General features: G+C 35.4%; 1 protein-coding gene across 14 annotated transcripts in view; it reads left to right on the top strand.

Annotated features, from left to right (window-relative positions):
* The window catches only part of LOC149774690 (protein argonaute-2-like), a 129,764-nt gene that overhangs the window by 44,502 nt on the left and 67,707 nt on the right, over positions 1-17,555 (top strand). For 10 of the 14 annotated variants that reach the window (XM_089944789.1, XM_089944785.1, XM_089944788.1 and 7 more), the window contains 8 exons: positions 1,186-1,411; positions 3,170-3,290; positions 4,959-5,140; positions 8,477-8,613; positions 10,059-10,193; positions 11,353-11,455; positions 12,761-12,844; positions 15,646-15,709. In XM_089944789.1, coding sequence (XP_089800915.1) covers positions 1,186-1,411; positions 3,170-3,290; positions 4,959-5,140; positions 8,477-8,613; positions 10,059-10,193; positions 11,353-11,455; positions 12,761-12,844; positions 15,646-15,709 — 1,052 coding nt within the window. The remainder of the gene's footprint in view (positions 1-1,185; positions 1,412-3,169; positions 3,291-4,958; positions 5,141-8,476; positions 8,614-10,058; positions 10,194-11,352; positions 11,456-12,760; positions 12,845-15,645; positions 15,710-17,555) is intronic. The other 4 variants (XM_089944786.1, XM_089944779.1, XM_089944784.1 and 1 more) reach the window with 1 other exon arrangement.

Raw genomic sequence — 17,555 nt, 5'->3', positions numbered from 1 at the left:
TGTCTCTATAATCCAGAAATCTGTCCAGATATAAGACAATTTGGAAAATCATTTATGACAATACAGTCAGTCGGATAACAGATTCACCTACACAAAGTTGGACGTGTGTCAATTTATCACTCTCTGATTGGTCAAATTCTATTGGTATATTAAAGTTATCAATTGATCACATGATCAGGTGTGTGGAAAAATTAAGTAGGTTAACCATATTGTAACCAGTGATTGTATAAACAATGTCTGTTTTAGCTAGTTGCCGATGGGGGTGTTAATAAATAAACACTGGGATCAAATCGTCCACGCTTTCTGACATAACGTGGTTAATAAATTAAGTGTGTCATTAACCCTCTTTCGGTGTATCCCCTAGAGGTGCAAGACTGAGAGACAAAAATTACCTTGGTGTCAAAACTGGGGGTCAGACTGAGTTAAAAACAAACTTTGGTATACAAAATGGGGGGGTCAAATTAAAAATTTGGGAGTCTCTGTAGCGCATATGAGAGTAAAGGGAAACACTGCCTCTTTGTTATTTACCATTTGTATGTAACAATGAGTTTATTGATGGCTGTACAAATACAATTGATTGATTTAAGCTGTGGACAGTATAGAGCTTCATTTCAGAATAACATGGGGACGTCAATTATCAGATCATTAGCAGCTATAATGGCAGTAAAATAATGCTTATAAAAATGACTGCATTTTATTAGCTTACGATAACACATGTTATAATAATGTGAAAAAACCCACAAGTCAATAGATTGAATATACAGTACATTTACAGCTAGTAAAAACATATACATGTATGTAGTATGGTGACATTGTAAAATACACACATGCATGATTCAGTTATCCAGAAAACTCGTTAATCTGGACATATTCACTGAGAACAAAGGTGTCTGGATTAATGAGGCTCCTCTATACATTTTTGTACAGTGTACCTTAATTATGATATGTAATATATAGATTATACTTTTATGCTTAATTTACACTTTTTTTGCCACTTACATTAGCAGTAATTTAAGGGTTGGCATGTATGTGTTAGGGATGATCACAAATTAGTGTTACTGTCAGTAAAATGGAATACACTGTAGTTTTAAAAGTCTTTTGGAGCTAGTGAAATATTTTATAACAGAATTATATTATAAAATGAAAAAGATATTGTTTTCATGTTTTATGCTTTTTTCTCCACAGTTCCACCCTTGGGTCCTGTTACCACTCCTCCATTGGGTCAACCACCAACAACACAGTCACCCGTTGCACAAATAGATTTTATTTGCCCCCAACGGCCAAACCATGGCACAGATGGTCGTCCGATCATGCTCAGAGCAAACCATTTCCAAGTTCGCATTCCTAAGGGAGTGATCCACCATTATGACATCGCGATCACTCCAGACAAGTGTCCTAGAAGGGTCAATAGGTAACGATTCCCAAAAGCCTTACTTCAGATCAGGTTTAATTTTCACAAGATTGAATTATGTGCAGTTCTTACAAGGCTAGTAGTTGTCATTCAAAAGCTTACTTTGGAGCTATGCCATCGTCTCCCGTAGACGGATGGATGCCAAGGAGTTGTCATACATAGTGATTCTCACAAGGCCAGTAGTTCTCATGAGTAGTAATTCTCAGAAAACCAGTAGTTCTCATAAGAAGTGATTCTTACAAGGCCAGTAGTTCTCAAAAGGAGCAATTCTTTCAAGGTTAGTAGTTCTCATAAGTAGTAATTCTCACAAGGCCAGTAGTTCTCATAAGGAGCAATTCTTTCAAGGCTAGTAGTTCTTGTTTGTAGTAATTCTCACAAGGCCAGTAGTTCTCATAAGTGATTCACACAAGGCCATAGTTTTCATAAGGAGTGATTCACATAGTGATTCTCACAAGGCCAGTAGTTCTCATAAGGAGTGATTCTCACAAGGCCAGTAGTTCTCATAAGGAGTGATTCTCACAAGGCTAGTAGTTTTCATAAGGTGTATTTCACACAAGGCTAGTAGTTCACATAAGGAGTGATTCTCATAGTGATTCTCACAAGGCCAGTAGTTCTCATAAGGAGTGATTCTCACTAGGCCAGTAGTTTTCATAAGGTGTATTTCACACAAGGCTAGTAGTTCTCATAAAAGAGTGACTCTCACAAGTCTAGTAGTTCTCATTAGGAGTGATTCTCACAAGGCCAGTAGTTCTCATAAGGAGTGTGTTTCACAAGCTCAGTCATTTGAATGATGTGAAATTCTCACAGGCCTAGTAATTAATTCTCACAAGACTAATAGTTAACATAAGGAGTGATTCTCACAAGGCTAGTAGTTCTTGTAAGTAGTAATTCTCACAAGGCTAGTAGTTCTCATAAGGAGTGATTCTCACAAGCCTAGTAGTTGGAATGATGTGTAATTCTCACAAGGCTAGGAGTTTGTTCTCACAAGGCTAGTAGTTCTCGTAAGGAGTGATTCTCACAAGGCTAGTAGTTCTCATAAGGAGTGATTCTCACAAGTCTAGTAGTTCTCATAAGGAGTGATTCTCACAAGGCTAGTAGTTCTCATAAGGAGTGATCTCTCAAGGCTAGTAGTTCTTGTAAGGAGTGATTCTCACAAGGCTAGTAGTTTGAATGTGTAGTTCTCATAAGGAGTGATTCTCACAAGCCCAGTAGTTTGAATGATGTGTAATTCTCACAAGGATAGTAGATGTCATAAGGAGTGATTCTCACAAGCCCAATAGTTTGAATGATGTGTAATTCTCACAAGGATAGTAGATGTCATAAGGAGTGATTCTCACAGGGCTAGTAAAGCACAAGGTGTAACTGGATAAGAGATGACCAGCCAGATCCAAAAACTTCAGACAAATGTTTCTGAAATTGAGATTTTACATTATTTTGCTAATTATTTTTCCAATAAAATTGTGCATTTTGTTTGAAAAAAAGATGGGGAGGGGAAGAGAAAGGAAGCAGAAAATGATAAAAAATAAGTTTTAAAATTGTATAATGTGTAATCTTTTTATTCTTGAAAAAAGAGCTGAGATTGCCTCTTATCTGTGGAAATATTCTAAATTTCGACATAGATGACATGTGGGGATAATTCAACAGGTTCTAATCAAAAGAATTTTAAAAATAGATTTTAGTTTTCACATGAGAAACTGTTATAAATGTATCTTCTTTGCATATTAAATTTAAACTTTTTAAATGTTTTGTACATTTCAGAGAAATCATTGAAACAATGGTTACAGCATACAGCCAGAAAATATTTCAAGGTCAAAAACCAGTATTTGATGGAAGGAAGAACCTCTACAGTCGAGATCCCTTGCCAATTGGTCGAGAGAAGGTTAGTTCCCAGGGACCACCACCAATTATTTTCTGTGTACATACTTGTCTAGTCTATCCATTCATTTGAAAGCCATTTATTATTAAGTGATGAAACTTGCTATTCTCATACATTGTTACAATAAAGTGTAATGTACCACATTGGGTTGCTGTCTTCAAGGTCATAACCGTAGTTAAGTATTTTATATTGTCGTCACACTTTCCCTTCCATTCTGTAACTTGAAGGTTGTCTATGCCGGAGGGATTAAATGTACATTGTGTCTAGGTGGTGAGTCATATACCAGGTTTTGGGTGCTCTCATAAAAGAGCAAGGTCACAGCTCAATATTTTACATTTTTGGTTAGATTTTCCCTTATGCTGTATACTTTTAATGCTGTCTGAGGTTAAAGAATGCCTCAAGAAAAACCCAGGAAAGACATTTGAAATAAAAAAATAAAAAATTATGAATGATTTTTTAAAAACATGGATATTTTGTTTTAAAGATAAAATAAATGGGTTCTCTGTGGATCCTTAGGTAGCTTTGAATTCAGGGTTAGACTGGCAGAACTAGATACAACATTTCTCCAAGGGACCAAGTGGTCTATATTAACCCTGAAACCTGAAAGAGTTCAGAGATATTTCAGTGTGCATCCTTGCAAGCTGTTAACTGCATTGATGGACCACATTGATGGCCTAAGTGGGTGGAGCACCTGCCTCAGATGCAGGTGATCACAGGTTCGAACCCCATCTGAGTCATTAAAAAAACTTATAAAAATGATACTTGCAGCTGCCTCACTTGGTGCTCAGTTTTAAGATGTTAGTGTTAGGACTGGTTGGCCTGGTGTCAGGATAATGTGATTTTGTGGGACATCATGTTACATGTGTGCAGCATCACATGATGCCCCAGTGTTAGACATCACTATAAACTGTCACACTACAGAATTGTAGTGATAAGACTAAAATTGTTAAAGATGTGTTAAAATTCCAAACACGCAGACACAAACACACTTCATTTATGCCCACTGGGATAGCAGGATGTATCTCCATTAGCCCTAGATGGCTGTGTGGCCCCCAAGACCTGACATTGTCACCGATTTCCAGGGGTCCCTTGTGCGGCCAGTTTGACCTAGTATAAATTCTCCATATACAAACAAGTGAGATGAATACAGGTTTGTTGGGTGTACCAGAAAAGATGTGCACTTTTGCATTATACATTCCAGATCTTACTCTCAGTTAAAATTTGGTCTTCATCTGTTATATTATTTAGTTGAAATAGACTTACTTTTATATAAAAACTTGATAACCTTTGGCAATTTGGTAGCTGTGGTGCAAATGTAGCCTGTTAGTGGATTTAAAATCAGGAACTTTTCATTTTTGTTTTTTGCTTCAGATAGAAAGGTAGATGGCATTTTTCCTGTGACACAGCAGTGTTATGTCAGTTTTCAAATGCCATATGCAAGATTTTTATGTCTTGGTGTGCTTTTCTTGGTCATAAACTAAACAGTTTGACAAAATGAATTGTTAAAATTGCAGATAGGTGTTTCTAAATCAAGTTCTGTTTAAATATATTATTAACTGAAACATTGTATATACATTTGCTATTAATTGATACACTGTATATTAATTTGCTATTAATTGAAACAGGGTATATTAATTTATTATGTGTGATGTAATTTGTCTTGTTTTATAGGTGGAGTTGGAGGTTACGTTGCCTGGTGAGGGCAAGGACCGAGTGTTCAAGGTTTGCATTAAGTGGATGGCCCAGGTCAGTCTATATGCCCTGGAGGAGGCCCTCGAGGGCAGGAGTCGCACCATACCTGCTGATGCCACACAGGCCCTTGATGTTGTAATGCGACACCTGCCTAGCATGACGTATGTGCACAGTTCTGTTATAGTTGCTATGACATATGATAATAGTGGATGATAATTGTTTTATGTACAGAAAAGAACTTTGCAAATACACATCTAACCAAGTCAGCAATACATGGATATAACAGAATGACAGATAGGCAAAATACAGAAACAAATTCTGAAAGTTAGATTGCTGTTAATCTTGTAACATGTCAGCTGGTCCTAACAATGCACAAGACTGAATTTTATCTAAAGGTGACTTGAAAAGAGTTTTTTTCATGCCCCACCACAGTATTGATATTTCATACAGTGTTAGCCTTGTCCATGCATCTGTACTTGCATCTCCCCACATGGTACAAAATATATTGTTACCTTCATCCATGTGTCTGTACAGCTATCCAGCCATTAAACTGTGGCAGAATTTTATATTTAGGCCAGTTTTCATGCATAGCGGGGTTGAAAGTATGGTCTCTGAATATATTTTGTAGTTTTCCATGTGTTGGAAGCTCGTTCAGAATTTGAATTAGGTAAGACTAAAAAGAAAAATAGCTCTTGACAGTTTCCTTACCAATTGTATTGTTTGTCCACTGACTCATAAAATAGCTCTGAACAGTTTCCTTACCAATTGTATTGTTTGTCCACTGACTCGTAGCTCTTGACAGTTTCCTTACCAATTGTATTGTTTGTCCACTGACTCATAAAATAGCTCTTAACAGTTTCCTTACCAATTGTATTGTTTGTCCACTGACTCATAAAATAGCTATCAACAGTTTCCTTACCAATTGTATTGTTTGTCCACTGACTCATAAAATAGCTCTGAACAGTTTCCTTACCAATTGTATTGTTTGTCCACTGACTCGTAGCTCTTGACAGTTTCCTTACCAATTGTATTGTTTGTCCACTGACTCATAAAATAGCTCTTAACAGTTTCCTTACCAATTGTATTGTTTGTCCACTGACTCATAAAATAGCTATCAACAGTTTCCTTACCAATTGTATTGTTTGTCCACTGACTCATAAAATAGCTCTCAACAGTATCCTTACCAATTTTATTGTTTGTCCACTGACTCATAAAATAGCTCTCAACAGTTTCCTTACCAGTTGTATTGTTTGTCCACTGACTCATAAAATAGCTCTTAACAGTTTCCTTACCAATTTTATTGTTTGTCCAATGACTCATAAAATAGCTCTCAACAGTTTCCTTACCAATTGTATTGTTTTTCCACTGATTCATAAAATAGCTTTTAACAGTTTCCTTACCAATTTTATTGTTTGTCCACTGACTCATAAAATAGCTCTTAACAGTTTCCTTACCAATTGTATTGTTTTTCCACTGATTCATAAAATAGCTCTGAACAGTTACCTTAACAATTGTATTGTTTTTCCACTGACTCATAAAATAGCTCTTAACAGTTTCCTTACCAATTGTATTGTTTGTCCACTGACTCATAAAATAGCTCTTAACAGTTTCCTTACCAATTTTATTGTTTGTCCACTGACTCATAAAATAGCTCTCAACAGTTTCCTTACCAATTGTATTGTTTGTCCACTGACTCATAAAATAGCTCTCAACAGTTTCCTTACCAATTGTATTGTTTTTCCACTGATTCATAAAATAGCTCTTAACAGTTTCCTTACCAATTTTATTGTTTGTCCACTGACTCATAAAATAGCTCTTAAGTTTCCTTACCAATTGTATTGTTTGTCCACTGACTCATAAAATAGCTCTTAACAGTTTCCTTACCAATTGTATTGTTTTTCCACTGATTCATAAAATAGCTCTTAACAGTTACCTTACCAATTTTATTGTTTTTCCACTGACTCATAAAATAGCTCTCAACAGTTTCCTTACCAATTGTATTGTTTGTCCACTGACTCATAACATTTTTCCAAACATAAAATTAAAAAAAAGAAATATTTTTGATTTTTCAGAATGTTGTGATTAGTCCATAATCAATTTCATTATACTTCGTGATCATTAAAATGCTTCTATTTCTCCTTATAGTTTTAATTGCCATCTCATAGAAAAAAACACATGGTTCAGTTAAGGCTACCTTTACATGCTGTTTGCTAATACATGACCAGCTTCACATTTACATCAGTTTATATTGAATACATTTGCACATTGTTTATGTAATTAAATGTGGGGGTGCATATCTGTCAGTTACTTGTATGTTATTATGTAATACTGTCAAGGTCTTATCAAAATGGAAAAGTTAATAGGTGAAGCATCCATTGTTTACTTTCCGTATTTGGAGGGGGCAAGTAAATGAATGAAACATCTTATTCAGAGTGACCAAACCAGTTGTATTTGGCATGAAACTGGAAATACACAATTTAAAAAAAAAAAAAATTTATAAGACAGATTATGCATGATGCTATTAAGAACAGTAGAATGTTAAGGTGAACTTTGCACTCATTCATTGTCTTCACACTGGCAGAACTTGGGGATAATTAATATTTAACCAAATATAATGAAATGCAGCTTTCCTTTTGTAATAAAAGAAATGTTGTAATATTAAAACGGTAGAAAAGTACAAAAGTTTGATTATTTTGCGGTGGGTGGGATGTACCCTTGATTCATTAACTTTTTGTAGATGAGAATAGATTGTACACAACATTGTCATGGTTACATAATAACCGTTCAGAGCATTGTGTTATGTATATATTAAAGTGTGTGTTCCTTCTCCTGTAGTTTGCTTTGTGTACTTTTGCAGCTTATTCCCAATCTTGATCTTAAGTAAAGTGAGAGTTTTGCCAAACAATAGATGATAATTACTGGATTCTTTTAAATGCTTAAAATTTTCAAACTTACATTCTATCTGTAAGTGCTGAATTTGTCATATCCATATCTGCTTGAACTGAATAGCTATGCTTTCTAAATCACACTCCATCAGAATCCTTGGATGTTTGTTGATGAGAGATTCCATACACACATTTATGGTTCTTTATTTAAAAATTCATCCCTTCTCAAAAATAGACTCATCCAGCACCCCAGAATGCATTTGGATGACGCTATTCAGGATTACCATGAGCAATGTCAAGTTGCTCTGTTGGCGCTGTGAAACCGGATCACTTTTACTGGACATGGATATCATAGTTGTGACATTCAAATATAAATGGTTAGTTTATACCAATGTAAAATATTTTAAAAATGTGATCATTTTCCAAATTTTGACTTGTGTTTTTATTTATTCAGGTTTAGATAGGGGTATAAGCTGCAGAGGATCTTGGAGAAAACTATAACATTATACAGCACTTTGAATCTTGTATATTGAAGAGTTACATATCAGATAGCAGGGTCTTGGAATGATACCTATTATGGTATTTTCAGAGACTTTAAATTTATTTCAACAGGTACACACCAGTGGGAAGATCCTTTTTCTCACCACCAGAAGGTTATGATCACCCCCTGGGTGGAGGAAGAGAAGTTTGGTTTGGATTCCATCAAAGTGTTCGTCCTTCTCATTGGAAGATGATGCTTAACATAGATGGTAAGGTTTTATATAGACTCTGTCAGAAGGAATTATGTATGACATTCATGTGTATTTATGTATAAGATTATATAACATTTGTGATGATATTTTCTTAACAGGGAGCGTTATAGGGCATGATGCACTCTAATATAAACTTTTTGGGGCATCATACACTGTAATATAAACTTTTTGGGGCATCATACACTGTAATATAAACTTTTTGGGGCATGCTATGCTGTAATATGAATTTTTTGGAGCATGATACGCTGTAATATGAACTTTTTGGGGCATGATTCGCTGTAATATGAACTTTTGGGGCATGATTCGCTGTAATATGAACATTTTGGGGCGTGATACGCTGTAAGATAAACTTTTTGGGGCATGATACGCTGTAATTTAAATGTTTTGGGGCATGATACACTGTATTATAAACTTTTGGGGCATGATATGCTGTAAGATAAATGTTTTGGGGCATGATACGCTGTAAGGTAAACTTTATGGGGCATGATACGCTGTAATATAAATGTTTTGGGGCATGATACGCTGTAAGATAAACTTTTTGGGGCATGATGCGCTGTAATATAAACGTTTTGGGGCATGATATAGTGTATTATAAACTTTTGGGGCATGATACGCTGTATTATAAACTTTTGGGGCATGATACACTGTATTATAAACTTTTGGGGCATGATACGCTGTAAGATAAACGTTTTGGGGCATGATACACTGTATTATAAACTTTTTGGGGCATGATACGCTGTAAGATAAACGTTTTGGGGCATGATACACTGTATTATAAACTTTTTGGGCATGATACGCTGTAAGATAAACGTTTTGGGGCATGATACACTGTATTATAAACTTTTTGGGGCATGATACGCTGTAAGATAAACATTTTGGGGCATGATACACTGTATTATAAACTTTTGGGGCATGATACACTGTATTATAAACTTTTGGGGCATGATACGCTGCAGCTTCAGGATTTGATGCATTTACAATCTGGGGACAGTTACCTTAGTCTTGAGGAATGTTTTTTGTTTTACTTGTTGCTTAGTATTTTCAGTCATTGCAATCAATTCAACTTTTATATTGATATATATAAACATAGTTTGTACAATCATCAATGAAGTTTTAACACCTTTTAAGTGGGACATTTTTGTTAATTTTTTTTAAATGTCCTTGAACTTTTCCCAGAACTCCTTGCATTATCTTTAGAAAAAAATAACATCTCTTGTAAGATTCAGAATTTTCGTATTGATATATTTCCAAATAGTAAATAGGTAAGTAAATAAAATATAATAAAATTACAAGGATCGATTGATACATGATACAGATAGTTATTAGATGGAGTAGTGTCCCTTTGCTGTTTTGGTGCTGTTTGTTTTTTTCTTCTACTTCTAGCTTTGTATCTACTTGTATGGTGCTAAGTAATGCATGGGGGAAGTTAATTTCTTTTTCAGTATCGGCAACTGCATTCTACAAGGCACAGCCTGTGATAGAGTTTATGTGTGAAGTTCTAGATATCAAAGATGTTAATGAACAGAAAAGGCCTCTCACAGATTCACAGAGAGTTAAATTCACCAAAGAAATTAGAGGTAGGAGCACATCAGTATTACAGAAAGAGTTTTTAATGTGTCAGCATATTTTTTAAAATTTTTTTATAAAAATGTATAGGATTTCATCCATTGAAAACAGTCAATTAATCTTTACTATTATCATGACCACTCCTGTGACCTAATTGGTTAGAGCATCCACTTTGGATGCGGGAGATCATAGGTTCTAACCCCAATCATGCAAGCGACTATTAAAAATGTAGTCTGATAAATTAACCCCCCAAATCTGTGTTGATGATGGATGATGTGTGGGTCTGATGTCACCTGTTCATTAAAATTTGTAATTTTGTTGCATGCATATCATTCTGGAACAATCCTGCACATACCATTAATAGGTAACAGCCATATCTAGCGTGAAATCTAAAATGACCATAGGACAGATGGTTGTGCTGTTTCACGTGGATTTACAAGTCACCAAACATAGAATTTGCTCTGAAAATATAATATTCATGTCACCAAAAGAACCCTTTAGCTGACGGTAACTCCAAAGTCATGAAAAATAGTTGCAGCTTTCAATGAATAGGTGAAATCAGCCCCCAACCCGAAAATCAACATCATGACGGGTGAGGGACTGATTTATTGTCCTAATATAAATGGTTCTTGCAGTGCTTTTGGTTGTCACTCGGCATAAGAAGTTAGTGTTAGGACTGGTTTTACCGATACCACATGAATTTGGTGGGTCATGATGCTACATGTCTTTGGCATGATGCCCCAGAGCTAGACACACTATGAACTTCCACACTGTAAACATCTTAGCGATATGATTGATTTTTAAAAAAAAAACTGCATTAAAAATCCAAATCACACACATATTTTATCATGCTCATCCAGGTGTGGATGCTTTTAACTGTAACTGTAGTATGATTATAATAACTGTTCATTGCAATTTAAAAATGTACTTTGAGTGAGAGTGAGACAATCCATTAATTCCTTTTTTAATTTTTTACAGATAGGGTTACAAATTGAAAATATAATAATTGAATTAGAGCATGACATTTCATTAATTTCTAGTCCAATTGTTATAGATAGGATTACACTACAAAGGTAGAAGTAGTTAAAGGTTTTTATAAATGTCGTTTGTAGTTGTTCAGGTTCTTCCAGTTTTTTTCAGAAAAGTTTCTTTGCTATCATTAAGAAATAGTCTCAAAATTTGCAGGTCTTAAAGTGGAAATCACACATTGTGGAAACATGAAAAGAAAGTACAGAGTTTGCAATGTTACCAGAAGGCCGGCACAAACACAATCGTAAGTTCATTGCCCAGTGGCTCTTTTTCTGCTGGATACTTGATTTTAATGAATATCCTTAGGTGACTTACATGTTTTTCTAATTTCATGGTGTTTGTTTTTGTAATAATATTATGTTTTTTATCTTATAGGTGTTGTCTAATGTTGTAAAGCACTTAGATCTTCTAAATATTAGGTGCTATACAAAGTCCTCATAATTATTATTATTATTATTATTGTTATTATTATTATTATCTTTAGAAAGAAAAGCTATGCTAAAATTTTTTAGTTGATAATGGAGATAAATAAAATTGCCAGAAGTCCTGATTTCTTATTTTTAAATTAAACAGGTGTAGAAACTAGACTAAAACCCAACAGCTACAGAATCTCTTGAATACTTGACATCTTTCAATAGTATTTAAGCCCTGATGTTCAGACTTCTCTTGTCTCCTACCTTGTGAAAGTCTAAATATCTCTCAGAGAATTTGTTATGCCCTGATGTTCAGACTTCTCTTGTCTCTTACCTTGTGAAAGTCTAAATATCTCTCAGAGAATTTGTTATGCCCTGATGTTCAGACTTCTCTTGTCTCTTACCTTGTGAAAGTCTAAATATCTCTCAGAGAATTTGTTATGCCCTGATGTTCAGACTTCTCTTGTCTCCTACCTTGTGAAAGTCTAAATATCTCTCAGAGAATTTGTTATGCCCTGATGTTCAGACTTCTCTTGTCTCCTACCTTGTGAAAGTCTAAATATCTCTCAGAGAATTTGTTATGCCCTGATGTTCAGATTCTCGTCTCTTACCTTGTAAAAGTCTAAATATCTTTCAGCAAAAGTTTAGATCTTAAGCACTGAAACTTCTTAAAGTTGTGGTCTACGAGGCATTGTCGATATATGCTAAGTTATTTTGCTCCAGGGTTCATAGTTTCTGCAAACTATTCAGCGCTGACTTGTGTATTTATTAGGATCAATGAAGAAAACATACCAGTGGCAGTATTAATGCATTAAGGAAGAAAGGCCAATTGTTTGGCTTTCATTTAATTAAAGTTAAGACATTGTATCAGCATATCTGGTAATTACATGTGATACCATATTATGCTGGTAATGACATGTGATACCATTTTATGTAACTATCACAGCAGACTTGTACTTCACTTAGAGAGGATTTGCTTTGTTTCCTATATAACTTTTAAAAGCAGCATCTAGTACCAAAATGGTAAATATTGTCATCCACTAATAACTGGGCCACGATTAAAACTATATATAAGATGTGTAGTTTGAAATATGCAGAATGGTACTGAATTGATGCTAATGTTTTGTTTTGTTTAGATTTCCCCTGCAGTTGGAATCCGGGCAGACAGTTGAGTGTACAGTAGCCAGATACTTTCTAGAAAGATACAAGATGAAACTACAGTAAGTACAGCAAAGGATCTTAATGTTTATTAATTTGATGTCTTTTCTAAGCATTGTTGAGACTGTTGGGTATAATTTTTGGGAATGTGTTGTCAGTGTTGTTTTTCATGGTACAGCAGCCAATATTAAGTTAACACAAACTTAATGGATGTATTCATCATGTAGGTTTTATTTGAATTTGAGGAGGTAATGCCTTTTTTAAGCACAAAATAGGCCATACATGGTGGGCAGAGGAAGAACCCGGGATGGTCCTGGGAAGAACCACTGACCCATGGGAAGTTACTGGCAAGCTTTCTTGCTTACTCAAGTCAAGACTGATCTATGTGGACAGAAGTTAGATCTGGATGGGCACCTTATACTACTTGCCCACCCAGGACCTCCATCCTGGAGGGTAGTGTGTATCACATGAGGCAAAAGGAGGTCACAGTGACCTTTTCTCATAGTTATGTCATTAAATGACTTTATTGCATTAAGTTCAATTACTGTGACAATAAAACTTATTGAATGCATTCATCTTAGGGATCCTTCCCACTGCATACTTCTGCTGTCTTCGTAGAGGTTGTGGATTATACCATGGGAGGGTAGGCCATTCTCTGTTATTCTTTTGTTGAAAAATGTGTCCCTTATCAATTGAAAAAGATACAATGGATGTATGTCAGATGGTTTCATACCCATCCAGGCTAGCCTGGGTTGACTATCTCTGTCTGACGATTGGAAAGGCACTTGGCTTCAAGCCTGGGTTGGTTATATCTGTCTGACGATTGGAAAGGCACTTGGCTTCCATTTCTATTGCATGATGTAACCAATAATGCATAGAAATTGTTATTTAAAAGAAATAAACCAACCAGTCTTGAATCATACACAAGGTATTTATTGGAATGACCTTTATGATGTATAGCAAATAAGGTTATATTGAATCTCCAGGGACTAACTTGTTTTATCCATAAATGTTATGGAGGTGATGTCAGTGTACAGTCTACACCTAACTTGTTTTATCCATAAATGTTATGGAGGTGATGTCAGTGTACAGTCTACACCTAACTTGTTTTATCCATAAATGTTATGGAGGTGATGTCAGTGTACAGTCTACACCTAACTTGTTTTATCCATAAATGTTATGGAGGTGATGTCAGTGTACAGTCTACACCTAACTTGTTTTATCCATAAATGTTATGGAGGTGATGTCAGTGTACAGTCTACACCTAACTTGTTTTATCCATAAATGTTATGGAGGTGATGTCAGTGTACAGTCTACACCTAACTTGTTTTATCCATAAATGTTATGGAGGTGATGTCAGTGTACAGTCTACACCTAACTTGTTTTATCCATAAATGTTATGGAGGTGATGTCAGTGTACAGTCTACACCTAACTTGTTTTATCCATAAATGTTATGGAGGTGATGTCAGTGTACAGTCTACACCTAACTTGTTTTATCCATAAATGTTATGGAGGTGATGTCAGTGTACAGTCTACACCTAACTTGTTTTATCCATAAATGTTATGGAGGTGATGTCAGTGTACAGTCTACACCTAACTTGTTTTATCCATAAATGTTATGGAGGTGATGTCAGTGTACAGTCTACACCTAACATGTTTTATCCATGAATGTTATGGAGGTGATGTCAGTGTACAGTCTACACCTAACTTGTTTTATCCATAAATGTTATGGAGGTGATGTCAGTGTACAGTCTACACCTAACTTGTTTTATCCATAAATGTTATGGAGGTGATGTCAGTGTACAATCTACACCTAACTTGTTTTGCCCATGACACCTGTATGTTATCAAGGTAATCTGAAAGATAATAATTTTATTTTGACATTGCCTCACAAGTGATGTATTTTCAATGATTATTGTGTGCTAATTGGTAATGGTTGTCATTTCCATGACATTGCACTAGTTTTCTCTATTTTCTGAGGTGTTGGTTTAAAATTCATTAATTCAGGGCACATTGACTATAATTCTTTAGTACCATTGCAGTTAGATCTGTGGCTTATGACCAAAATTTAAGGTACTAGCTCGAGATGAGCGATTTTGAAATTACCATGTAGAAAAATTATAATTACAATAACATAATTCGTATAATTTCCCAGTGGGTTCCTAGTATCAAGATAGAGTAGTGATATTGACTGAGTTTACAAAGTGAGACATACGTATGACTTTTTTAGTCAAGATGGTCTCACTGTCTTCAACATCATTGTATCTAAATTAAAATAAAAACATGAATAATATAGTTGTGAAAAGAACAGTTTTGTCATTTAAAAAAAAACAGTCATTGCTCACTTTCTGTGACATGAAGGCTTTCATTGCTGACCGCTCCAGTGGTAAGAGCATCCACTTTTGATGTGGGAGGTCATGGGTTCAAACCCTGGCCGAGTTGTACCAAAGACTTATAAAAATTTTACTAGTAGCTGTATCTCTAGGTGCTCAGCATTAAGAAGTTAGGGCTGGTCGGCCTGGTCATAATAATGTGACTGGCTGGGACATGATGCTACATGCCCATGGCATGGTGTCGCAGTGCTAGGCATCATGATAAACAGACACACATTATAGAAATATGAGTGAAAATTTGTTAAAGCTACATTAAAATCCATATCACACACACACACTGTCATTGCTTTTCCAGGTTGTTCTTAAATTTGTTGAAAATGCCTAGAGTTCAGATTTCAATAGAGAAAACGTTTAATCTGTAGTACTCATCCCCTTGATTATATTATAGATATATGACCTTCATTTTTCTCAGTAGCACAAGTTTCATGTCTGTCTGCTCTCTTAATATCATTATATTTTCTTTTTCCAGATTCCCTCATCTTCCTTGTCTACAAGTGGGACAAGAACAAAAACATACATATCTTCCACTTGAGGTATGTTGGAGATAAATCTGTTTTGAGTTTAATCTTTCTTTTAAAAATCGATAGCCCAATTTTGTGGCCAATACAGTTTATCAGACGCATTCCTGAGTAATCTTATCATGTTTGAGCTTAAGATTTGATTGAAGTTTTCCATTTTCAAATGAATTTGCATGGTAGTGATGCTTTACCTAGTTTTGAGTTAAAGACCTGATATGAACCTTTTACCCACCTTGACATTGGTAGGTTTATATAGCACTATCCTAGTCCATCCAAATGTGCATATGCCTGTCTGTCAGACCATAGTTGCCTTTTGAATTGGGTCATTTTTCAGGTAGTTTGGTGGGGCATCAGTGTCCCAGTAACACATTTATTGTTCATCTAGTTATTACACCCAAAGCATGCACGCTGATGAACTTGAGACAGAGATATGATTAAAAAACTAAATCATTACTTAGATTGTGTTCGTGAAATTGAGACCTGAGACATGTTTCAAACCAAATCATTTCTAAGACTGTGTTGGGCAAATTATGACCTGAGATATGTTTCAAACTAGATCATTTCTAAAATTGTGTTCATGAAATTGAGACCAGAGATATGGTTCATCACAAAAATGTCAGTCCTCAATGATGTACCTTTACCAAAACTGATGAATGATTTGAATGTTGGGTAAGAAACCTCTTGATTTGGTGGGTGGGTGGGTGTTAAAGGCCAGGGTCACTAACCAAAATGAAAACAGTTGTTGCACAATAACTTGCAGTTTTCCGTCATGTACCATTACCAAAGTTGGTGGATTACTTGAATGTTTGGTAAAAAGCCACTTGATTTTAGGGTCCAGATGTCAAGGCCACTTGATTTTAGGGTCCAAAGGTTATGGCCACATGATTTTAGGGTCCAAAGGTTATGGCCACATGATTTTAGGGTCTAAAGGTTATGGCCACATGATTTTAGGGTCCAAAGGTTATGGCCACATACCAATATCTGCTGAACAATAACTTGCATTTACGTGACTGACTAGGGATAAACTTCATGGATGGCATGCACTTGGGGTAAGGAAGAATCTTATTAATTTTGGGGTCCAAATGTTGGAGATCAAGGTCACTGAATGAAAGAAGAAAAATGTTTTGGCATAATAGATTTTTTAGACCACATTCCTTGTGCTTAAGGTATCAGAAAGATCTGTTGATATTGATTTTAAAAGTCCAAAGGTCAAGGACCTTGTTGCTGAGAGAGAGAGATGAGTTTTGCAGAATAACATTTATCCTCTACCAAATTTTGTGGTTGTTATAAAGCAACATATATTTTATGGGGTCTAGAGGTAAGAGGTCATAGTCATGTCAAGTCAGATATAGAAATAATGGGGTCTAGAGGTAAGAGGTCATAGTCATGTCAAGTCAGATATATAAATAATGGGGTCTAGAGGTAAGAGGTCATAGTCATGTCAAGTCAGATATATAAATAATGGGGTCTAGAGGTAAGAGGTCATAGTCATGTCAAGTCAGATATAGAAATAATGGGGTCAAGAGGTAAGAGGTCATAGTCATGTCAAGTCAAATATCGAAATAATGGGGTCTTGAGGTAAGAGATCATAGTCTTGTCAAGTCAGATATATAAATAATGGGGTCTAGAGGTAAGAGGTCATAGTCATGTCAAGTCAGATATATAAATAATGGGGTCTAGAGGTGAGAGGTCATAGTCATGTCAAGTCAGATATATAAATAATGGGGTCTAGAGGTAAGAGGTCATAGTCATGTCAAGTCAAATATCGAAATAATGGGGTCTAGAGGTAAGAGGTCATAGTCATGTCAAGTCAGATATATAAATAATGGGGTCTAGAGGTGAGAGGTCATAGTCATGTCAA

The sequence above is a fragment of the Sinohyriopsis cumingii genome, unplaced genomic scaffold (genome assembly GCF_028554795.1).
Source record: "Sinohyriopsis cumingii isolate HCF-2022 unplaced genomic scaffold, ASM2855479v2 utg000160l, whole genome shotgun sequence".
NCBI lineage: Eukaryota > Metazoa > Mollusca > Bivalvia > Unionida > Unionidae > Sinohyriopsis > Sinohyriopsis cumingii.
This window is presented reverse-complemented; position numbering and strand designations above follow the sequence as displayed.